Raw genomic sequence first — 24,349 nt, forward strand, 5'->3', positions numbered from 1 at the left:
TGGCAGCGGAGTCATGAGTAAAGGCATTGAAGTGAGAAAGTGGAAGGTATTCATAAAGAGAAAAAATTCAATGTGTGTGTCGGTGTGTGTAGGGGGTGGTTACTTGAGAGTAGTGGGAACTGAAATTACAAAACTTCAATGTTTCAAAGGCTAGGAAGGTTTTTGAGCAGAAGATCCACCAAGTCTGTTGCAATGAAACAGTTTGGATGCAGGATACTTTCAATTACAAAGTCTTTCTCTCCCAACACCCTCATCAATATTCGTACACATATACAAACATGCATACATCTTAGGCATTTTTAAGTGAAACCTTAAGTTGATGGAATTTTCTTTGAAGTCTACACAGGTATCTCACCCAGAGCTGTAATTCATTTCAACTTTTTACAATGCCTTATATATACTTCCTCAGTACATGCTTTATCTAGAGCACAAGCCTATCAATAAAATGTTAACTTAAATGATCAATAAAGTGGTGACTGTGTCGCTAAGAACTGAGTAATCAACATATAAACAGTCTTTTGGAGAAAAAGATAAAAGAATTAAGAAGTACAAATTGGTTTTTAGACTGATGAGCCTCAAAGCGAAGGGGGAAGGAAGGCGGGATGAGATATACCAAAAAGCACTTCTACGCATATTTGCATAACCAATGGACACCGACAACAGTGTGGGGAACAAAGGAGGGGGACGGGATTGGAAAGGAGGGGGGTCAATGGGAAAAAAGGGGGGGACATATGTAATACATTCAACAATAAAGATGATTAAAAAATGTTTCCAGCTCAAAAACTAAACAAAACAGTCTTTCGCCAAGGGTGCAAAACCACGGACAACTCGAGTCACTACAGCGCACAAGTACCTCCGCAACCGGCAGTGCAGAGGCCGGAAACCGGGCGGGCGAGCGAGCGAGCAAGCGGGCGGAAGAGGCGTGGCCGCTGCAATTGCGCGCGCGCGCGCCCTCCCAGCGTCCAACCAGAACCTTGGGGTGGGACGCGGCTTTCCCCTCCCAGATGCGCAGACATCACTCTTCTGCCCCACGATTGGTGAGTTGGCAGCTCTGGGGTGGGGATTAGAGGGCTCCCTCCACCTCCTCCAATGGAAATGAGACAGAGGCGGGCCCAGTGGCGAAAGGACCATGGCGTGGACACAGCTGAAAGTGAGTGTAGAAACTGGGTGTCTGGAGTTGGTGAGGAGGAGTCCGGGCGAGCGCAGGGCTAGGGGAGAAGGCAGGGGTGGTCGGGGCGAGGGGTGGCCGGGAAGCCGCTCCGAGAGCGTCGGCCCGTCTGGCACGTTTGTGTGTCTCTGCAAAGGCTCGTACATGTGCATTGATACACTTGTACTTGGTCTGTGTGTGTATAAACGGCACGTGTGTGTCTGTGTAGATGCCAGACTGTCGGCGCACGTGGACCAGACTTACTGAGCCTGGCACAGGGGCGCTCAGTGAATGCATGACCACCTAGCATTGTGTACGGTATCCAAGGTGGAATGAAATTACAAGAAGACATGGTCCCAACCCTTAGAGACAAAATTTTAGGGCGAGGGCCCCATGTAACGGTGCTGATACTTGTTGATTGACATTAAGGGGCGTGCCCACAATCTGGAGACTAGAAGTAAGACAACGAATACGTGATCTACATTCACAGCTCGGGGTGATCTTTAAAGGCAAATGTGATCATTTCAAATGATCAAAACCTAAATCTTTATTCTGGCCAAGATCTCTGCCAATCTCCCCAACTTCTTATAAAGCCATACTTTAACTCCTCGATTCCAAACAAATCTTTCCCTTCCCCTTTTCCTTTGGCACATCTCATCCTCCTCTGCCACTAGAGAGCCTTCCCACTTTTTCCCTCCCCTCATTGCCTCCTAGTTAATTCCTATTTATCCTTTGATATTAGCATCACTTCCTTGAGGAAGCCTTTCTCTACCTCTGAAATTAGGTTAGGTTCTTCTGTTACTCTGTACCTTTTTTCCTCATAGCAATTGTACAGTTACATATGTCCTTGATCATTGATTTTTGTTTTCTTGTCAGAGTGTACTCCCATGAAGCCTGAGACTCACTGATTAGCCTATCTATGAGTGACTGAATTAGTGAATGAATGACTCAGCATCTGGCAGTGATAATTAGAGAAAAGTATTATGAAGCATGTTTGAGCTAGGAGAGTGGGTCTTGACCCATTAAGACCTGATGCTCCTTTTTAAAAAAACATTTTGTAACCCCCTTTATTATCTTGAAATGGAATTTATATACTGTAATCTTCCTATATATAATTTTAAAAAGTCAACATAATGTCCTAACTGGAATATTAAGGAGAAATGAAAGTAATTTAAAATAATATGTATTTCAATATGTAAATGTTGGTGCATGACTCACCTAGAGAGTGAGAAAGTCAAGTGTTTAAGCCTCTGCTTAGAAATTCTAGTGCTACAGTTATGTTCGTCAAACTCCCCAAGCAAAGTACCATACCATTCCTGGTGGGATTTTTTAAAATAGGGAACAGTTTGCCCCGGTCAGTTTGACTCTGCGGTTAGAGCTGTTGGCCTGCAGACCAGGGACTCACGGGTTTGATTCTGGTTGGGGGCATGTACCTCGGTTATGATTGGATCCCCATCCCTGGCCTGGGTCATGCATGAGACAACCAATCGACATGTCTCACTCACATCAATGTTTCTCTCTCACACTCCCTCCCTCCCACCCTCCCACTCTATTTGAAAATCAATGGAAAAATATCTTCTGGTGATTATTTAAAAAAATAATAAATAAAATAAAATAGGGGACAATTCTCGGTAATGTTTTGTACCAAATAGTATAGACCCTCAATACAAGGTAAATGTATTCATGTAAAAGTCTGTGCACATGAAAACTGTGCAGGAGATAGTTTGTGTTATTTGGTGAAATAGAGTTTGGCTCCAGGCTCAGATAATATGAGTAGATATTTTTTTACCTACTGAATGTCAGTAGGATGTTCAACTGTCATACAGGACCAGAATAATTCATCTGTCAGATAATCTAAAACAATGCAGGACATCTGACTCTACTGGTTCCTGAACATTAAATCTATTGGCATTCCCTCACATGCCCACTGCATGTCCCTTAGGGGCAGTAATGCACCTCTTAAACCTCTGGCCTGGAATCCTTCAGGGCCAGATGAGTACATCAGCAGAAGTGTAGATACAGCTTCTAACTATAGGGGCCAATGTGTGAACAAGACTAGAAATGAAGGAGACCAGTGTTAGCAGAAGGCTAGGGATTGCTTCATATGGCATGTCATTATGTCCTTTGTGGGTGTGGGTTAGGGGCTCAGAGAAGGTGCTGCAGCCTGGCTTTGAGAGTTAATGGGTTGTTTTTTCCCCCAGAAGCGGGCCCAGGATGCCCTGGTCATCCTGGGAGGCGGAGGACTTCTCTTTGCCTCCTACTTGACGGCCATGGGGGATGAGCACTTCTATGCTGAACACTTGATGCCAACTCTGCAGGGACTGCTGGACCCTGAGTCTGCTCACAGGCTGGCTGTTCGTGTCACCTCCCTAGGGCTCCTTCCTCGTGCCACATTTCAAGACTCCGACATGCTGGTAGGTGCTCTTGGAACACCTTGTGCAATACAAAGTAAAGGTCAATGTCTCCTAATTTATACAGCTAGGGCTGAGCTTTTTGAAAAGCAGAGTCCCAAGTTAGCCCCAATAAGGAGCTTTCATCCCCATCTACAGATCAGGAAACTGAAGCAAAGACTAAAGTGACTTACCTAAAGTCACACAGCTGGAAGTGGATGAGCCAGGATTCAAAGCTATGGAGGTGACTTGGCAGCCATCCCCTTAGCCACTGGCCTGCCTTACTGAGGACAGGTAGCTCAGACTTTGCTTCTTTGAAATACAGAAACATGCCAGAGTCATTAAACATCTAATGTGACATATGCATGTCTAGCCAGGCTCTTTGAGAAAGGCATACAGAGACTTCTGGTCAAGATGGCGGCGTAGGTAAACACGTATTGTGTCCTCCCACAACCACATCAAAATTACAACTAAACTACAAGAACAACCATCATTCAAAACCACCTGAAATCAAGCTGAGTGGAAGTCCTACAACTACGGAATTAAAGAAGCAGCCACATCCAGACTGGTAGGAGGGGCGGAGGTGGACGGGCAGGTCCCACACCCACGTGTGGTGGATAAAAATCAGGAGGACACCTCGGCTGGGAAGGTCCTCCCTGAGAACTGAGGGGTCCCCATCCCACACCAGGTGCTCTGCTCAGGGTTCCAGTGCCAGGAAGAGAAGTCCCTATCACTTCTGGCTGGAAAAACTAGCGGGAACTGAGGCTCAGGGAGGCTGAGGCGGCTGGAGCCCCAGGCAGCTCCTTAAAGGGCCCGCGCACGAACTTATCAGACTCTCTCCCTCTAAGCTTGGAGGGGAGGCAGCTCGAGGGGCACCAGAGACATACAGGGAAGAAACGAGCTGTTTGGCATTGGAGTGAGGGCTGGAGAGGGGGCTTTCTCTGTGACAGACGTGTTGTCAGAGGCCTTTGTTCCTTTGGTGAGCCCTGCCCTGGGGCGGCAGTCAACCGCAGTATCTGGGACCCCAGCAACCTGACTCACACTGGTAACCCCGCCCTGGTGATTCCCTGAGGCCCCGCCCCACCCACCTTTCAGGCCCACCCAAGCTGTTGCCAGTTGCTTTACCATAGAATTGGCCTGTCTTGGATCCTGCTTCAGATTTTTCTAAAGTCCTTCCAACAAGCAGCATCTGGTCTCAGCTAGCCTCATACCTCTCATTAAGTAACACATAGAAACAAATACAGGGAGGCAGCCAAAATGAGGAGACAAAGAAACAGGTCCCAAGTGAAAGAACAGAACAAAATGCCAGGAAAAGAACTAAGCGAAATGGAGATAAGCAACCTAACAGATGCTGTGTTCAAAATACTGCTTATAAGGATGCTCAATGAACTTAGTGACAACCTCAGCGAACTTAGCGAGGGCCACAAGAGCATAAAAAAGGACCAGTCAGAAATGAAGGAGGCACTAACTGAAATAAAGAATAATTTACACAGATTCAATAGTAGAGTAGGTAAAGCCAAGAAGCAAACCATCGATTTGGAATATAAGGAAGCAGAAAACACCCAATCAGAACAGCAAAAAGAAAAAAGAATCCAAAAAATGCGGATAGTGTAAGGAGCCTCTGGGACAACTTCAAGCATACAAACATTCGCGTCTTGGGGGTGCCAGAAGGAGAAGAGAGAGAACAAGAAATCGAAAACCTATTTGAAACAATGATGGCAGAAAACTTGCCTAACTTGGTGAGGGAAACAGACATCCAAGTCCAGGAAGCACAGAGAGTCCCAAACAAGATGAACCCCAAGAGGCCCACACCAAGACACATCATCATCAAAATGCAAAAGGTTCAAGACAGAGACTCTTAAAAGCGGCAAGAGAAAAACAGTTAGTTACTTACAAGGGCGTTCCCATTAGAACGTCAGCTAATTTCTCAAAAGAAACTTTGCAAGCCAGAAGGGAGTGGCAAAAAATATTCAGAGTGATGAAAAGCAAGAACCTACAATCAAGATTACTCTGTCCTGCAAAGTTGTCATTTAGAATCAATGGCCATGTGAAGAGTTTTCCAGATAAGGAAAAGCTAAAGGAGTTCATCACCACCAAACCATTATATGAAATGTTGAAGGGTCTTGAAGAAAAAGAAAAAATATGAACAAACAAAATGGCAAAGAATACATAGGTATCGACAATTGAATCTACAAACAAAATGAACAGGCAGAACAGAAACATTCTCATAGATACAGAGAACATTTTGTAGCTTTTTCTTTCTTTTTTTTATCCTCACCCAAGGATACTTTTCCATTTTTTGTTCAGATAGAGCGAGAGGGAGAGAGAGGAAGAGAGAGAGAGAGAGAAACATCGATGTGAAGGGACACATCGAGTGGCTGCCACCCTCACGACCGACCAGGGCTGGGGACAAACTGCAACCGAGGTACATGCCCTTAGCGGGAACCGAACCCGGGTCTCTCTGTACCGCAGGCCGATGCTCTAACCTTTGAGCCAAACAGGCCAGGGCTTTTGTAGCTTTTTCTTTTTTTTTTTTTTTTATCCTCACCTGAGGACATTTTTCCATTATTTTTGTTCAGGTAGAGTGGGAGGGAGAGAGAGGAACAGAGAGAGAGAGAGAAACATCGATGTGAAAGGAACACATTGAGTGGCTGCCACCCGCACAACCAACCAGGGCTGGGGACAAACTGCAACTGAGGTACGTGCCCTTAGCGGGAACCGAACCCGGGTCTCTCAGGACCGCAGGCCGACGCTCTAACCGCTGAACCAAACCGGCCAGGGCCAGAGAACATTTTGTTGGTTGCCAGATGGGAAGGGGGATGGGGGAATGGATGAAAAAGATGAAAGGATTAAGAAGTACAAATTGGCCCTGGCTGGTTTGGCTCAGCAGTTAGAGCGTTGGCCTGCGGTCTGGAGAGACCCGGGTTCGGTTTCCGCTAAGGGCATGTACCTCAGTTGCAGTTTGTCCCGACCCTGGTTGGGTCGTGTGGGTGGCAACCACTCAGTGTGTCCCTTTCACATCGATGTTTCTCTCTGTCCCTCCCACTCTATCTGAACAAAATATTGAAAAATGTGCTCAGGTGAGGATAAAAAAAAAAAAAGTACAAATTGGTTGCTAGACTGACAAACCTCAAAGGGGAGGGGAGTTGGGAGGTGGGAAGAAATAAACCAAAGAACTTATATGCATATATGCATAACCAGTGGACACAGACAACAGTGTGGGAAAAGGCAGGAGGGGGGCGGGAGTGGGGAGGAGGGGGGTCAATGGGGGAAAAATGAGGAATATCTATAATGCATTCAACAATAAAGATATAATTAAAAAAAAAATAAAAAGACCTTAAAAAAAAAGAGAGAAAGGCATATAAACACCTGGCCCGGGGTCATTCACTCCTACATTAACATGTGGGCTCCACCATGTGCCTGTTACTGTTCTGGGTTCTGGGGTTACTGCAGCAAACAAAAAAAGAATCCACATCCTTCTTGAATCTGCATCCTCGTGTAAGCCCTGACAGTTTCCATCTGAGAGCCTTCTTACCAAATGGAATGATGTGAACATGAAGACAACAAAAAAAAGCACTTTGGGGAAGGGTCACTATCATAAATCAGAGCGGCCCTTCTCTGCTTTGCCTTGGAATCCCTTTCACCTCCCCACCCTGCAGCTTTGAGCAGATGTGGCATTTTACCTGACTTTCCATACTGAAAGGCACTGTGGAATCAGAGCCTTCTTTTCTTTAAGCTTCCTCATCCCCAGCTGCTAGTTTGAGTCTTAAAATCCAGTGAAGCAGGAGGGAGTAAAGGGGGATGCAGAATGGGGTGGATTTGGAAGGAAGTGAGGTTATGGCTGGGGGAGGTACAAAGCTATGCCCCGTAAGCACCCCTGATAGGGAGAGCAAGTGTGGCCTTTGAGCTATGATACTAAACACTGCTGTGTAGGTCCCCACCTTCAGCAACTCATTATTTAGGAGGTGGTCCAGACTCTTTAACTGACAACCAGGACTCTTGATAATCTCACCCCAACTTAATGTTCTAATGTTAACTTTTTACCATTTCCCTGATTCTGTGGTTCTGTCCTGGCTGTGTATTGGAATTACCTGCAGTGCTTTTGGGCAGTACAGATGCCTCATGCCAGAGCCAATTAACCATAATGTCTGGGAGGGAGGACTGAAAGCTCCTTGGGGGTCCTGTCATGCAGCAGGGCTGAGGGCCCCTGTCCTTGAGGAAGGCCCACTGGTCCAGCCACACTTTCTGTCTCACCATCCCTGACGTGCTGTGTGCACACTTTTACCTTCATTTTGTTGTTGTTCTCCCTTCTTGGAGTGGCCTTTCTACCTCCTACATCCAGGGCTAGATGGTACCCACCCTTGGAGACCCCTGTCCGTTTTGGCAAAGGATTTCCTGGCCACATCAGCTAACAGTGATGGATTCCATTGGCAGTCCCTGCTTTGTGATGGCTCTCGATTTCTTTGACACCTTTTAAAGTATTTGTCTTGCTGTTGGATTTGTTGGCTCCATCAGGGCAGGAATCCTGAATTACTTAGGAATAGGCTAGACTTCACAGTGATTAGTCCTCAGTCACTCTCATTCTAGAGAACAATCTGGAGTCCACTCTGCGGCTGACAGGGAAGAACCTCTCTTCAGCCACCACCTGGTTCTGGAGCCCAGCAGTCCTTTCTGCCCAGCCCAGCACTTCCTCCCTCTAGTGCCCCGCAGGCGTATTGGGTCATCACTGGGGTTTGGGCTCAGCCTGGCTGAGGAGGGACATAGCTGGGTCTGACTTTCTAGGCTGATTCAAGGATTTTTCTGCTTGACACTGTTTCAGAATAGCACCAGCTAGGGCTGACACCAACGAGCTACTCTCTCCCACCATGGGTAGCAGATGAGAAGGGATGTCTATTAACCATAACTAGAAAAGACAGTGTCCATATCCTGCTCAATCCATGGTAGAAACACTGTTTTTCTCCTTGGTCTTGGCGATGGATAATAAAACCTAATGGTTCTTGAACTCCAGCAGGCATCAGGATCACCTGGAGAGCACTCTTAGAAGTAGATGCACTCAGAGCTCCAGTCCGCCCCACCATCCCCCGAGGATTCTGATTCCTTAGACTGGAGATGGATGGTTAACAAGCTCGCCGGCGAATTCTGCTGTAGGTGTGCTGGGGACTGCACCTCGAGAAACACTGGTATAGCCTTGTGTACCTCTGACTTTGTCTCCCTCTCCCTAGGAAGTGCGAGTCCTAGGCCATAAGTTCCGAAATCCGGTAGGAATCGCTGCAGGATTTGACAAGCATGGGGAGGCTGTGGATGGACTTTACAAGATGGGCTTTGGTTTTGTTGAGATAGGCAGTGTTACCCCAAAACCTCAGGAAGGAAACCCCAGGCCTAGAGTCTTCCGCCTCCCCGAGGACCAAGCCGTCATTAACAGGTAGGTGAGCGGCTCAGAGGTAGCGGGGCCTTCTTCCAGCAGGGCACACGGGATGTTTCTTCTGTCATGTGATGTGGGCATTATCCTGTCATTTTCAGGAACCATGTGCCAGGCATAGGAGCAGGTTTTAGGATTTCAGTTTAACACATATACTGAGGCTCAGGAAACAACAGCCATGAGATCATAAGCAGGAGAACTTGGGTATGGATTTAGGCTTATTCGACTTTAGAGTTTGTGCATTTTCCACATTATTACTCCATTGTCCTTGCCCAGCTGTCTAGTAGAAATATAATGCAAGCCCCATATGTAATTTAAAATATTCTAGTAGCTATGATAAAATAGTGAAAAGAAGTAGATGAAATGAATTTCAATAATACAGTCTATTTAGTTTTTTGTAATATTTATCATATTTAATTAAATACCTAATCCGGTATGTTTTCCTTCACATTTCAAGTACTCAGTAGCACGTGTAGCTCTGGCTATTGTGTTGGACAGCCCAGTCCTAGCCTTTAGTAAACTGGAAATTTTAATAATTAACATATTCAGCTGCTTTTAGTAAGAGAGATCCTTCTAGAGTGTGTAAGTCCTTCTCTTTATAATCCCTGGGCAGTTTTCACGACAGCAAATCCAAAATTGAAGAAGCTTGTGCTTTTTGGTAATGGATTTTGAAGAGCCTCCTTAGGGAGATTTTGGTAGGTATCTTTGGGGCCACTGATGGCCTTCTGGAAGACTGACATATGGGAAGTTGATTAGGCTGCCACTTCTCGTTTTATTATGCTTCTTTCAGGGAAATTTTTCAGCATTAGAGATCAAATTATTGATCTTTCTGGTGCATTGCAGACTGGGGTCAATAGCTTTAGAACATCCAAGTCACTGCAGGTACCAGGGTGACAGCGCTTGGCAGAGTCCTGCAGGTGAGAGAGGAAAGGCCGTGCTCCGGAGCACTGTTCAGTCTCCTTGCTCTGCATGGCACGTATTGGGTGCTCAATAAACTTTTGCTGAACGAATGGATGAATTTGTTCATTTAGTCAGCCATTGCATGTGCCACAGTATCTGTTAGGATTTTTTGGCTGCAAGTAACAAAGTAGCTTAAACAATAGGTGCTTATTATTACTTTCCCCTCATAACAGGTATAGTAGGCACTTTTAGGGATGGTTGACCAGCAGTGCAATATCAGGACTCTTGGTTGTAAGATGGCTACACAAGCTGTAAGGTGCCCTTCTGTGTGAACATTCAAGAGCAGAAAGGGAAAAGGAGGCCTTTAGATACTGTGTTGGGGAGGATTCCCAGGAGCTCCCCAGTAGGCATCACCTGTATCTCCGTGACCATGCCCAGTCACATGTTTGTGCTTCAGTTGCTAGCGGTCTGGGAAAGGAGTCATTGCCATTTTCACGCAGCATCAGGGGAGGAAGAGGAGAGTGGCCATTAGAGCAACATCCCACCGTGGGGCTGGGGAGACAGAGATGAGCAAGAGAGATGAGATCACTGCCTTTGTGGAATGTCTGGTGGCAGGGTGGTGGAGAGGTAAGACAGGTCCTTTGTCAGAAGATTATAACCCAGGAGGGGAACTGAAGCATACACATACATCCCCAGCCAGGAGAAAGACCAGCACAAAGTGCTCAATGAGTGCCAAGAGGTGAGGAATTATTTGTGGCTGGGAGCTTTATTCAAGAAGGGGGAGGGGAGCACCTGATCTGGGCCAGGAAGAGGGGATGATTTTAATAGGCAGAAAGGATGGGGAAACGGAGTGGCAGGATGGGTTCCAGGAAGTGTGTTCATGGAGCATAGGCAGGAGGTGGAACAAGGGGGTTGTCAGAATGGTGACAGCTCCCCTGGGTGGAGGAGTGCATAGGTAAGGAGGAGTGGGGGGTAGGCCCAGTCAGGTCTGGGGCAGCTGTACAGCCAAATCTGGGCTATATCCAGTGCTAGCTGGCTGGCTGGGTGGCTTGTTTGCAAATTTTAATCTTTTCCTGTGTGTTTGGTAGTGTTTTGACAAGTTCTCTAGGAGGTCTAGGGGGGTTTAGACCTTGGAAGTCTTAAGAACTAACCCATTTTTTTTTCTTTTGTTTTTAAAAGTCATACATAGGGCCATGGAGCCATGTCTCCAAAGTCTTTGCCTTCAAGCTGAGGGTGCTAACCTTGTCCATTCTGTCTACTTGTGTGTTACAGATACGGATTTAACAGTCATGGGCTTTCAGTGGTGGAACATAGGTTACGGGCCCGGCAGCAGACGCAGGCCAGGCTCACAGAAGGTAAAGTGGGCTGCGTTAGAGGGGCTTTCTTCAGTTGCGGGAAGGAAACGTGGGAGAAACATCAGGAACATTCCTAGTGACATAAACATGACGGAACAATAGGAAAAAACACGGCTGTGTTCGCTTTGGCAGCACATATACTAAAACTGGAATGATACAGAGAAGATTAGCGTGGCCCCTAAAAAACACCACTGCAGAACTCAGGGCTCCTCTCCTAGAGGAATTTTCCTGGTTCTACCAAAGTTGCCAAGATTTTAACAATTTCACAGTTTAGCGAAGATGCACTTAGTTCCTGCCTCGTTACGTAACCTGTGTTATTTCTAACTGGGCCAACTTGGAAGTGAGCAAGGCAGAGTGGCTCCTCCATGATCATGCAGGTAGCTACGATGTGGGCAGGGCTTGGGCACCATTTCCCTTGTCCTCCTCTGTTGTCCTTTTGTCCATCATATAAATAATGCATGTTATTTATAGAAGCGTTAGTAACCACAAAGAAGCATGAAGAACAAAATTAAAATTACTCACATTCTTCCCCACTGAGGACTGTTGGCATTTGGGAGTTTGGAAACACCATGCTTTTTTAAAAATTATTTTTTTAAACCCTCACCTGAGGATATTTTTCCATTGATTTTTACTTTTATTTATTTATTTTTTATGTTAGAGAGAGAGGAAGGGAGAGGTAGAAACATCGATGAGAGAGAACATTGATTGGCCCCCTCCTGCATGCCCCCCACTGGGGATTGGGCCCACAACCTGGGCATGTGCCTTGACCGGGAATTGAACCAGCGACCTCTTGGTGCATGGGTTGACGCTCAGCCACTGAGCCACAATGACTGGGCTCCACTGATTTTTAGATAGAGTGGAGGGTAGGGAGGGATGGAGGGAGGGAGAGACAGAGAGAAACAGCGATGTGATAGAGATACACCGATGGCTGCCTCCCGCATGACCCGGGCTGGGGATCGAACCTGCAACTGAGGTACATGCCCTTGAGCAGAATTTGAACCCTCAACTCTTCGGTCCATGGGCCTACACTCTGACCGCTGAGCCAAACCGGCCAGGGCCATCATGCCTTTTTGAAGGCCATGTTCAGAGATGCTGTTTATTCCCTGGGGCTCTCTGCTTTGCTGTCCTCCAGGATGCACTTAGTGGTCACAGTGCAGTTGTCCTCACCAACCCTTCCCAGGTACTCTCTGGGATTGTTTGGGGCCATGGCCTTTCTCCTCACTGGATCACTCTGGAACTCCTTCCAGGAGGGTTTAGACTCTTTCGGTATCCTGGTGGTAAGATGAGATGAATCTGGTTATCAGATTCATTTCAGAAAGTGAGGTTGAAAGGGCCAAGGCTGTCAGCAGTCTCTGATTCGGGGAGTAGGACGTGACCTTGTTTGGAAAGCCCTGGCTCTGGCAGAACCAGACTCTGCTATACACAGACCCTGCCATCTGGGGAACTCTGAAGGTCATGACACTTTCATGGTTTGTGATGCACTCCTGCCTTCTTGCTCCCTTTCCTTTTAGTTGTCCACACTCTTTCCAGCTCTCTCCCCCGTCATCCCTGGCCCATCCTCTCACCCCTGCTCTGGCACTAATATTCATTGGAGTGAAGCAAAACCCTTTAGCAGAGCTCTGCACATAGTGTTTACCAACAGCTGGAAACCTTGAAGACAGCTTATTGCTGGCACCATGCCAAGGAACATGAGCTGACAAAGGCTGTGGCGCCCTTCAGGGACAGAGTAGTTCAGCAGTTTCTATCTAACTCCAACGTCTTGTCAGTGTGGGCAGATGACTAGTAATGAAAGATCCATTAGCTACATGAAAGTGATACTCTCTTTCAAGCCAGCTTCCTTGTGTGGAAAAGAATGAGTGCTTACAAATGCCCTTGGCGTGGTGGATGCTAGACTTGGAAAGCTTGGGAACCATTCCAAAGGTTACATAACCTTCGTCTAATGGGTTCCAACCCTGCCCCCCACCCCCTCAACACACACCAAATTAGCTACACAAATCTCATTTACTTACAGGCTGATGATAAGAGGGTGACTACATTTAGGGTATGAGAAGGTAGTAGGACTATATGTTGTTCTTTGATCCTCCTTGACCTGAGCTAACTTGATGTTTCAGGTCTTTTCCCAACCATCAGATGGAAAAGCAGCTGGTACTATTCACATACCATTGACCTTTGCAGATAAGATGGTATTTTAGGAGAAAACGCCTTGCTTTTATACAAAGCCTGTTATTGAAATATATTTTTCTAAAAGTCCAAAATGCAGGTCAAGTAATCATCCAATGGATTCTTAAGTAAGGTGGCTGTATTACTTACTGTGCAAATTGTGACACTTTTGAGAGTGACAGGGTGCGGGCATTAATAATATGCCCAGGCCACAGGAAAAATCAGGGCTGTCCTAAGAGCACAAGGATGTATGGTCACCCTGATTATAGGGGGAGGCTCTTCTCAGAAACCTGAAATTAGAAAATAATTATACTTCTACATTTTAGGCATGATAATTGAAAATATTTTTCAGTCTTTTATACATAGGCTTTAATTTTGGGTTTTCTTCAGAACTGCACACCCAGTCATTCTACCCAAGTCCAGCAAGAAGCCCTTGAGAGTCAACAGTTGCCCTTTCTGACATTCCTATTGATTTCTGTCTGTTCTCAGTTTTATTACATTTATGAGCCCTATCTTTTTTATCATTAGTATTTGCATTCTGAATTTCTCCATTTTCCATTAAATTTTAGAAAAGAATGCCCGGCCAACATGGCTCAGTGGTTGAGTGTCGACCCATGCACCAAGAGGTCGCCGGTTCGATTCTCAGTCAGTGCACGTGCCCATACTGTGGGCCCAATCCCCAGTGGGGGGTGTGCAGGAGGCAGCCAATCAGTGTTCTCTCTCATCAATGTTTATATCTCTCTCTTCCTCTCCTCTCTCAAAATAAATAAAGAAAAAAAATTTTTTTTTAAATTTTATAAAAGAACAAGGTTCACAATGCAGTAAGACATCCTAGTGGTTGTCCAAACATTGCTACGCAGACAAAGATGGTGAGCTGTTTCCTGGCCAGCAGGCAGCAGCTCCAAGCAGTATTTCACAGTATTTGTCAGCTCGTGTGGGAAGTTCTCGTTGGAGGTCAAGAAAGAGGTGTGTGGGGACAAAATTTTGACTAGGAATATTTGCAGGTGGGTTGCCACTGGGGATAAACCTGGGGAAGAATAAGACATCAGTGGATGCAGCCTCGGACTACGCAGAGGGTGTTCGAGTCCTGGGCCCCTTGGCTGACTACCTGGTAGTGAATGTGTCCAGTCCCAACACCGCAGGGCTACGGAACCTTCAGGGAAAGGCTGAACTGCGCCACCTGCTGACCAAGGTGAGAAATTACATCTGGCCCCACTTCAGCCTGTCCTGTTCTTTCTTCAGGGCCAAGCTTCAATGTCATGATCTAGGGGCTGTCCTTAACACCTTGACCTGTTAGGACCCCTCACTATACCTCTAATCCCCTACCAACACTGATTTTGCTAATAGTAATTAATTTCTCAGTTTTCTGTCCTTTATATTAAACAATAAAGGTCCGTGAGAAGGCATGTCTCTCATTTACCATGCTGTCCCTAGCACCTAGTACATTGAGTGAGTGAATGAACTGAATGACTTTTTATCACACAGCCTTGTTAGGAACAAAAGTCTAAATAAGCCATCACATTAGTTGATGCCAGTGACCACATTAGGGACTCAATCTTGGGGATCTCTTGGTTCAAGGGAATGGAATGAGATTTGCCTTGATGGGGTATATTGCATAATTGAGGGCTGTTGTGTTTTCCAAAAAGGAGCAATTGCTCATGCTTTAGTCTGATAGCTGATGTGAAAATACACTGATCTGCAGCTGCCGTTCCACAGTTGCACCCTCAGGCGGTGTGGTCTCGGTCCCCATCACTGGCTACATGTCGCTGTAGGTGCTGCAGGAGAGGGATGCTCTGAAGGGATCGCACAAGCCAGCCCTGCTGGTGAAGATTGCTCCCGACCTCACAGCCCAGGACAAGGAGGATATCGCCAGTGTGGTGAGAGAGGTGAGGGTGCTGGGAGCACCTGCTCCCCATTGCTGGCAGCGGCCGTGTGGCCAGCTGGGCCAGCCCAGACAGCAGCCTCTGGTGTCCTTTCTGTGATACCAAGGGCTGGTTTGGTATCTGCCATGACTTAATTCATCCCATAGTAAAAAGTGAATGCTTGAATAAATGTTTGAATGAGTCTTTGTTATGCCTCCTCCCTCCTCTCCATCCAGCAAGGGCTTTCAGGCTTGTGCTTGTGTCCTGGGCCAGTCTGGGTCAGACAGGACAGGCAGGCCTCGCTTTATGGGGCTTCGGACTGTTGTGTGTTTTATACAAACTGAGGACAAGGCCCTCCACTGGCAAAAGGATTTCAACTCTCTATTGTGAGACTCACTTTTTTGTGGTGGTTTGGAACTGAGCCCACAGTGTCTCCAAGGTATGCCTGTGTTCTTTCTCTCTCTTCAGTCTCTGTGTTGTAGGATAGTAGTGGAAACAGACTGAGCCCAGCAGTCCTGGGTTCAAATCCTGCTTCCACCATTTACTACCTGGAGACTTTGGACAGGACACACTAGACTGGGTTGTTATAAGGATTATAACCCTGTCCTCGTGGAACTTTATGGGTGGTCACTATATGATGGCAACTATTGCCATGTAGAGGCTCATTCTGACACTTGTTGAAGAAGCAAAGTGAGGTCTGGGACAGTTCTTGATTTCGGGGACTGTAGGTGTGGGCATCTGGCCTCCCTGCTCTCTCAGACCCCCACGGAAGCTTCTCTGAGTCCGACAGTGCCCTGACTGTATAGCTCTTTCTCTGATTCACACTGCAGTTGGGCATCGATGGACTGATTGTCACGAATACCACAGTGAGTCGCCCTGCCAGCCTCCAGGGTGCCCTGCGCTCTGAAACAGGAGGGCTGAGTGGGAAGCCCCTCCGGGACTTATCAACGCAAACCATCCGGGAGATGTATGCACTCACCCAAGGCAAGGATTCGGTGTCCACGTGTCCAGATTTGTGTGTGGCTCGGGCTCTGGGGTTGTGATCAGAATCACATTCAGCAGGTGGGCCGAGGGCTTAAGCCAAACTGAGCCCCTGGTTCTTACATTGTCTGCCATTGTTCATGGTGTTTCCCTGTTGCTTCTCTGCAGGCAAAGTTCCCATCATCGGGGTTGGTGGTGTGAGCAGCGGACAGGACGCACTGGAGAAGATCCGGGCTGGGGCCTGCCTGGTGCAGCTGTACACGGCCCTCACCTACAGGGGTCCACCTGTCGTGGGCAGAGTCAAGCGGGAGCTGGTGGCCCTTTTGAAGTGAGTGGGGCCATGTGTATCTTGAAACAGAAGTTAATGTATCAATTCAGAATGACTCAAATCAAAGAGATCCTATTGGTCTGTATTTACTCTTCATGCAAAAAGTATTTGAGGGGTACACTCTGAACACAGGGGAAGATTACTCTGCTGCTCCTCTGACAAAGGACAAACAGTGTCAAGGAACTCAAGATTAACTTCCAAGGCAGTGGTGTTTATATGCCTGAGGTGTCCTGGAGGCATTCTCATGAATGCAGTGACACTGGCTTGATGTCAGAGAGCTATCGTGCTTAAATCTCCTGCCTTCCTGATCTGAAGACCTGGGTGTTCCTATCTCTAGACTCCTGGGTGAACACAGCATAGGGGGCATGAAGTGTTTGTTTGGGATCGAGAGAGAGGGGTGCAGTTATGGAACAGCTAAGAGCCCAGATAATGTGGGTTTTTGGTAAGAATAGTGCCAGTCCTTCATCATTTTCTGAAATTGCTTTGTTTATCCTTTTCCAGGGAGCAGGGTTTCCCTCGAGTCACAGATGCCATTGGAGCAGATCATCGGAGGTGAGGATGTTGTTGGGAGCCCTGGTCTGGAACCTTCCCACTACAGCCGGCGAGCCTTTGTGGCTGGACCAAGAGAGGGAGGGCTGTTGCCAGCCACGTCCAGACTATGAGAGGCCTTCCTCTGAGCCAGGCCGGACTGTGGAAGCCCCTCATGAGGGTCACCAGAATCAACACAAGCCTTTCTTCAGTCATTTGTCAGGCCATGAACTGCATTCGAGACATTTTCTGGACTCAAATTCCAGGATCCTTTAACACTGCAAGGACATTAGCTATTTGGGGGGGAAATTATGGAAAAAATAAAGCTTTTTAAAACCTGGCTAAATTCTAGCTCTTTCTGGAAGGTCCACCAGGCCTCTGCTACCTAGGGTCTGTAGTGGGTTTCCCAGGAGCTTGACGCTTTTACACTCTATCCTTATTTTTTATTTAAGTTTTTTTAAAAATATATTTTTTTTATTGATTAAAACATTTTTTTCTTTATTGATTTTAGAAAGAGAGGAAGGGAGAGGGAGAGAGAGATAGAAACATCAATGAGAGAGAACATCGATTGGCCGCCTCCTATATGCTCCTCACTGGGGATTTGGCCCACAACCTGGGCATGTGCCCTGGCCAGGAATCAAATCGGCGACCTCTTGGTGCAGGGGTTGACGCTCAACCACTGAGCCACACTGGCCGGGCTTGTTTTAAGTTTTAACTTGATTTTGAAAACATTTCTAACACAGACAAGAGTTGTAAGAACAGCCCTTGTGGATGGCTGTCCTTTCCCTCCCTGTGCAGCCCCACCGTCTTCCCTCACTGTGCGTCTCGTGTCCTGATGTCTTCATACAAGGACACCAGTCATTTTGGATTAGGGCCCACCTCAGTAACCTCATTTTAACTTGACTACCTCTCTAAAGACCGTACTCCAAGTAAGGTCACATTTTGAGGTATTGGGGAGTTAAGGTTTCAACATACAAATTTTGGGGCGACACAATTTAACCCATCACAAGAAATGTACTTGCTGTTTCCCTGCCTTCGAGCCATACGTCATGTGACGTGGGGTGCCATCGGGCAGACGGGTACTAGACAAGAGGCTAAAGAGGTATAGTCAGTGACCAAAGAGAAACACGAGTCTTCAATACCGGGAAGCACACGGCGAACAGAAGCTGCAGGCCTTGTCTGGGAAGCACTGTTGACATCTGGCAGGCCTGCAGAGCCAACAGAAAGTCACCTTTGTTCCCACTGCCCAGTACAGGTTGTATTTGAAGTCTGGTTTCTCGGCAGCTCTGTGGAGAAGCATGTAGCTGCACCAGCGATAACATGTCCTGTTGCCTCATCTCTTCATCTCGGCCTCAGCCGCCACCCTCTGCTCGTTGCCTCTGCCAAGACACCAGCAGCCAGTCTCCTGTTTACTCCATAGATTTGTTTCCTGGTTTTTATTTTATTATGAAAGTAATACCTACTCATAAATACATTTAAACAATACAGACCCCAACTAAAAGCTGTCTACCTCTCCCCGCCACAAACAATTTCACTTCCCAGAGGTAATCACAGCTAACTTTTGTATCTCTAGATTTTTTCCATTTTTCTTTGCATATATGCACATCTGTATCCATAGCCATCCATCTTTTTAATCTATCTGCACACACATATATCGAAATGTTTCAAGAATAGTACAAAGAACTTTTTTTTTTTTTTAATCTTCACCTGAGGATATTTATCCATTGATTTTTAGAAAGAGTGGGGCGGGGAGGGGAGGAGAGAGAGACATCAATGTGAGACACATTGATTGGTCGCCTTCCCCACAATCCCAACAGGGGCCAGGGATTGAACCTGCAGCCCAGGTACGTGCCCTTGACTGGAATTGAACTCAGGACGCTTCGGTCCTTGGGCCGATGTTCCAACGCTGAGCCACACCGGCGAGGGCCAAAGAGCTATTCTTTTTTTTTTTTTTTTTTTAATCCTCACCCGAGGACATTTTTCCATTTTTTTGTTCAGATAGAGCGGGAGGGAGAGAGAGGAAGAGAGAGAGAGAGAAACATCGATGTGAAGGGACACATCGAGTGGCTGCCACCCGCACGACCAACCAGGGCCGGGGACAAACTGCAACCGAGGTACATGCCCTTAGCGGGAACCGAACCCGGGTCTCTCTGTATCGCAGGCTGACGCTCTAACCGCTGAGCCAAAGCGGCCAGGGCCAAAGAGCTATTCTTTAACACTGAGTCATGTGAGAGTAAACTGCTGCCCTGATGCCCTGTCATCCTGAATGTCTCCATGTGGATTTCTTGCAAACAAGTGCCTTTGCAAGAAGGCTACTCGACCACACTGTGACCATCAAAATCAGGTGCCAGCACTGGTACGGTTACTTCCATCTCATGTCAGTCTGTGTGGGAGGCAGAACTTCTAAAACGCCTCCTCTCCCCAAAAGCCCTGCCCTAATCCCTGGAGCCTAGGAGTATGATGAGATAGCACTCCCAGGACTGTGCTGTGTTGAATGGTTTAAGACAGGAACCTCCTTAAAGATCAGATCAGAGATTATTCCTGTGGGTCTAATCTAATCACATGGGCCCCTTTAAAAGCTGAGAGTTTTCTCTGGCTGGGAAAGAAGACATCAGAGAGATTCTAAGGGTGAGGAGGAGCAAAAGTGCTGTTGCTTTGAAGAGGGGGTGGGAGGCGTGGCCAAGGGTGTGACTTGGAGAGCACAGTGTCCATTCTGGCAGGAAAATCCAGGGCATAGGACATTGGATTTGGCTCTGCGGTCAGTGGCAGATGGGGGCCCGGGCTCCATCTGGGAGAGGGCTGCTCCCCAGCTCCAGGTGGCTCACCACCCAGGAAAGCCAGCCAGCGCCTCATTTGATCAGAGAAGGCAGAAATCCGCATGTTTTATGTGGCAGCCTAACTCCCTAACTCCCTTGAACCTGTGTACCAGCAGGAGGAAGGCCTGTGTACCAGGTGGAGGGACAATATCAGAAGAATGACCGTCTCAGCCAGGCAGCAGCAGGAGGGCCCCAGGGATGGGCTGGCGTTCGCAGGACTCACCTCAGGTGGGGACGGAGTGCAGACTTGGAGTCGGCCTTGGGAGATTTACCAAACGCTGCTGAGGCCCCTTTTTCTCACCTAGAAAAACAGTCGTTTGGAGGGTTAAAAGATCTAAACAGCAACTTTTACAAAGATGCACACTATGTGCCAGGTGCATGTGTACTTACTAGCAGTGGGCGATCATGTGAATTTTATGTGCTCCTGATCATGTGAATTTTATGTGCTCCAGCAGTGGGCGATCATGTGAATTTTATGTGCTCCAGTCTCCTGATGGGAGAAGCACAGCACCCATTGCAAAGGGTTGTTAGGGGATTACATGTGGAGTGTAAGTGCTTAGCACATCCTGCCCTCCTAATAAAAGTTATTTTAAATATCTCTAATCCCCACAAAAGTCCTGCAAATGGGTATTACCACACCTGCATTTATAGGTAAAACCAGACCACTGAGAAATTAAATAACTTCTCCAAACCAATCAGCTTGGAATGAGTAGAAGTGAGCCCCAGGCCCTGAGTATCTCCTTCTCATGCAGGTTCAGGGACTCACGGGACCTCTGGAAAGGACCGTTAGTTCCTCCTCCCTTTTCTTTTCCTTTAAAGATTCATTTTCCTTTAACAGATAGACTTCCTGCTGTGTGCCATTACTGTTTCTTTTTTTTAAATCCTCACCCGAAGACATTTTTCCATTTTCTGTTCAGATAGAGTGGGAGGGAGAGAGGAAGAGAGAGACAGAAAAACATCGACATGAAAGGGACACATCGAGTGGCTGCCACCCGCACAACCAACCTGGGCTGGGGACAAACTGCAACCGAGGTACGCACCCTTAATGGGAACTGAACCTGGGTCTCTCTGGACCGCAGGCCGACGCTCTAACCGCTGAGCCAAACCAGCCAGGGCCCATTACTGTTTTTAAAAAGCTGTCAGACTCACTGTATGGGAGAGCATAATTGCCAATGATATATCAGATAAGGGGTTAATTTCCAATATATAGAGAGTGCTCATATAACTCAACAAAAGGAAGACAAAGAACCCAATTAAAAAATGGGCAGAGGAACTAAATAGACACCTCTCCAAACAGGACATACAAATGGCTAAGAGACTTAAGAAGTGCTCAACATCACTAATCATCAGAGAGATGCAAATTAAACCAACAATGAGGTATCATCTCACACCTGTCAGAATGGCCACCATCAACAAGTGTTGGCGAGGGTGTGGAGAAAAGGGGACTATAGTGCACTGCTGGTGGGAATGCAGACTGGTGCAGCCACTATGGAAAACAAGATGGTGTTACCTCAAAAAATTAAAAATTGAACTTCCATTTGACCTAGTGATCCCACTTCTAGGAATATACCCTAAGAAGCCTGAAACACCAATCAGAAAGAATATATGTACCCCCGTGTTCATAGTAGCACTATTTACAATAGCTAAGATCTGGAAACAGCCCAAATGTCCATCAGTAGACGAATGGATAAAAAACAGTGGTACATATACACAATGGAGTACTATGCAGCTATAAGAAAGAAAGATCTCTTATCCTTTGAGACTACATGGAGGGACCTGGAAAGTATCATCCTAAGTGAAACAAGCCAAACAGAGAAAGACAAGTTTCATATGATCTCACTTATTTGTGGAATATAATGAACATAACAGTCTGAGGAATGGGGTAGTCCCAGAGACGTGGAAGTGGGGTACAGACTGACAATCCCCAGAAAAGGGGGTGGTGGGGAAGAGATAAACCACAGAACTTATATGCATGTGTGCATGAACAATGGACATGGACAACAAAGCTGGGGACAGGGCAGGGAGGGAGGGGGAGGGGAAGCAGTTGGGGAAAAAGGAGAAACATCTGTAACAAAAATTAATTAATAAAAAAAAGAATACAAAATAAATAAATAAATAAATAAAAAGCTGTCAGAGAAACTTGTCCTGGGCACTTGGGTGGTCTGATAGAAGGTGGCAGAGTAGGGTCTAGTATCAAAGTTCTGGGTCCCTTACATGTGGGGACATTCTGTAGGAACCACAGTGCCAACCAGGGCTGAGCCAGAGGCAGCTGAAACAGTCATTTATTATCCCACACGGTGACAACTGGTCAGGAATTCAGGAGCCACTTATTTGGGAGGTTCTAGCTCAGGGGCTCTCATGAGCTTGTAACCGAGCCATTGGCCAGGGCTGCAGCCAGCTAAGGCTAACGGACTGGAGGATCCACTTGCAAGATGGGTCACTCACACGGCTCATGAGTTGGTGCTGGCCGTTGGCCAGTGTCAGTGGGTCTCCCCACAGGGCTGCCCGGGTGTCCTCATGCCACGGCATCTGGCTTCTCCCAGACCAAGGGGTCTGAGGGGGAGTGAGGTGGGAGGGCAGTGCCTTCTATGCCCTCACCTTGGAAGTCTTACACCATTATTTATGCCACGTACATTCTTCTATTCATTGCATCGAGTTGCCAGTTTTAGTAAAGTAAATAAAAACAAAGCGATGCCCAATTAATCTGAATTCCAGATAAACAATGCATGCACTTTAGTGTAAGTATATCCCATGCAATAATTGGGACATACTTATACTAAAATTTATTTGTTGTTTTTCTGAAATTCAAATTTAATTTGGGCGTCGTGTATTTTATCTGGCAACCCTATGTGAGAAGTCAATCACTTAGTCCAGCCCACACTCAAAGGGAGGGGAATTAGGTTCCATTTTAGAAGTGAGGAATGGCAAAGAATTTGTGAAGATATTTCCAGACTACCACAAGCAGAATTTTGAAAAACTTCATTTGGTCCTGGTGTCTGTGGTTAATTACATGAGAGCATAAGAGGATGAAGCAGTTTTGGGGCAGCAAGTTCATCTTCCTAATAATCTTGTACATTTGTTAGCTTACAGCAAACCACACGTGATATCTTTGGTCTTCAGACAACCCTGGAGGTAGATGAGGCAATGACTGTGATCCCCATTTTACAGATGAGGAAACTGAAGTGAAGTGCCTGCTCCAAGATGCTAGGGGCAGAAACAGTGGCGGGAGGACAGATTCTCCCAACGGCGTGTCTTGGATTCATCTTCTATCTTCTGCCATGTTGTTATTTCAAACAGGTGATGGGATTTGTAGATCCTTTTTGCCATGCTGCCTTCCAGGGGATGGGGAAGACTCCCGAGAAGCTGAGGGCCGAGATGCAGTCTTCTCTCCCCCAGTCTCCACAAGCTCTGAGATCGCCCTGGCTAAGACTGTGGGGACTCACCCCCCAACTTGCAGATCCTTTGAACTGAATGGCTCCGGAGTGCTGAGAGGAATGTCATTCCCTTTCACCAGGAGTCAGAAAAGTTGAAAGAGTAGTATAATAAATATGCACACCCCCTCCACCCACTACACCTATCTTATCATCACTAATTCTTACTATCTTTTCCTTGTTTTCTTTACCAATATCTTTACCTACTTATATACTAAATTTTGACAAAACATTTTGAAGGAAGTGATAGATATCAGGACACCTCACTCCTAGCTTGCACCTCACCTTGTAGCCTGCATCTTCTAAAAATAAGAACATGCTCCTATGAAAACAATTCTGTGATTATACCTAAGAAAATTAGCCATGATTCTCTAATATCATCTAGCATTCAGTCCATATTCTAATTTTCCCTATTGTTTTCAAAATATTTTCTATAGTCAATCAAGGCTTACCTCTATGTCTCTTTAGTCTTTTAAAATTTAAAACAGTTACCTCTGAAGAGATCAAGCTAGTTGTCTTGTAAATGGTTCTGCATTCTGGATTCCCAGAAGAAAGACTATATATTTCCTGATCTCCATTGTAGATGGATGTGATGTATGACCAAAATCTACTCAGTGAGATATATGTGCAAGTACTGTGTTGAACTTCTGGAAGTCTTCTGCTGCCTGGAACATGACTATGATGGCTGGAGCTCCGGCAGCTGCATTAGACCCAAGGAGCAGGGTCACTCTAAAGGCAAAAGGTGAAAAGAGCTTCAGAGAACTGACGATACCAGGTTTGTCTGCTTACTTCTCCACCTCCTACCTATCATCTGTCTGTCTGTCTATCTATCTATCTATCTATCTATCTATCTATCTATCTATCTATCTATCTATCATCTATCTATCTATCCATCTATCTATCATTTCCCACCTCTTTTATTTGAGAAAATAAAATCTTATGTGCTCAAGTCACTGCTATTTGAAGTTTTCTCTCATATTTAGCCAAATTTAATTCTAGCTAATAAAAAAAAAAGCCAAATTGAAGTAATAT

At 46.4% G+C, this 24,349-nt stretch overlaps 1 protein-coding gene and 1 pseudogene across 3 annotated transcripts; both read left to right on the forward strand.

Moving 5' to 3' along the window:
- The first annotated feature begins 1,060 nt into the window (after positions 1-1,060).
- DHODH (dihydroorotate dehydrogenase (quinone)) lies at positions 1,061-24,087 on the forward strand. Of its 3 annotated transcripts, XM_036274475.1 has the most exons (10): positions 1,061-1,150; positions 3,349-3,561; positions 8,760-8,959; positions 11,129-11,211; positions 14,376-14,563; positions 15,144-15,257; positions 16,064-16,217; positions 16,383-16,542; positions 17,044-17,094; positions 23,901-24,087. In XM_036274475.1, the coding sequence occupies exons 1-10, from the start codon at positions 1,130-1,132 to the stop codon at positions 23,908-23,910; spliced, it is 1,194 nt and encodes a 397-aa protein (XP_036130368.1). In that variant the 5' UTR covers positions 1,061-1,129; the 3' UTR covers positions 23,911-24,087. The 3 variants fall into 3 exon arrangements, 2 of the variants coding, with proteins under 2 accessions (XP_036130368.1, XP_036130369.1); XM_036274476.1 differs by lacking the exon at positions 23,901-24,087 and having other exon boundaries at positions 17,044-17,406; XR_004961105.1 differs by lacking the exons at positions 17,044-17,094; positions 23,901-24,087 and having other exon boundaries at positions 15,074-15,257; positions 16,383-16,491.
- On the forward strand, positions 11,328-11,391 carry LOC118639653 (annotated as a pseudogene).
- Positions 24,088-24,349: the final 262 nt, after the last annotated feature.

The sequence above is a fragment of the Molossus molossus genome, unplaced genomic scaffold (assembly GCF_014108415.1).
Source record: "Molossus molossus isolate mMolMol1 unplaced genomic scaffold, mMolMol1.p scaffold_m16_p_21, whole genome shotgun sequence".
NCBI lineage: Eukaryota > Metazoa > Chordata > Mammalia > Chiroptera > Molossidae > Molossus > Molossus molossus.

Excerpts from the sequence above, each read along its gene's own strand:
- DHODH (XM_036274475.1), top strand. The coding sequence starts at position 1,130 with ATGGCGTGGACACAGCTGAAA. Across the intron at positions 15,258-16,063 it reads TCGCCAGTGTGGTGAGAGAG|TTGGGCATCGATGGACTGAT; the intron begins GTGAGGGTGCTG and ends TTCACACTGCAG. Across the intron at positions 16,543-17,043 it reads GAGCTGGTGGCCCTTTTGAA|GGAGCAGGGTTTCCCTCGAG; the intron begins GTGAGTGGGGCC and ends ATCCTTTTCCAG.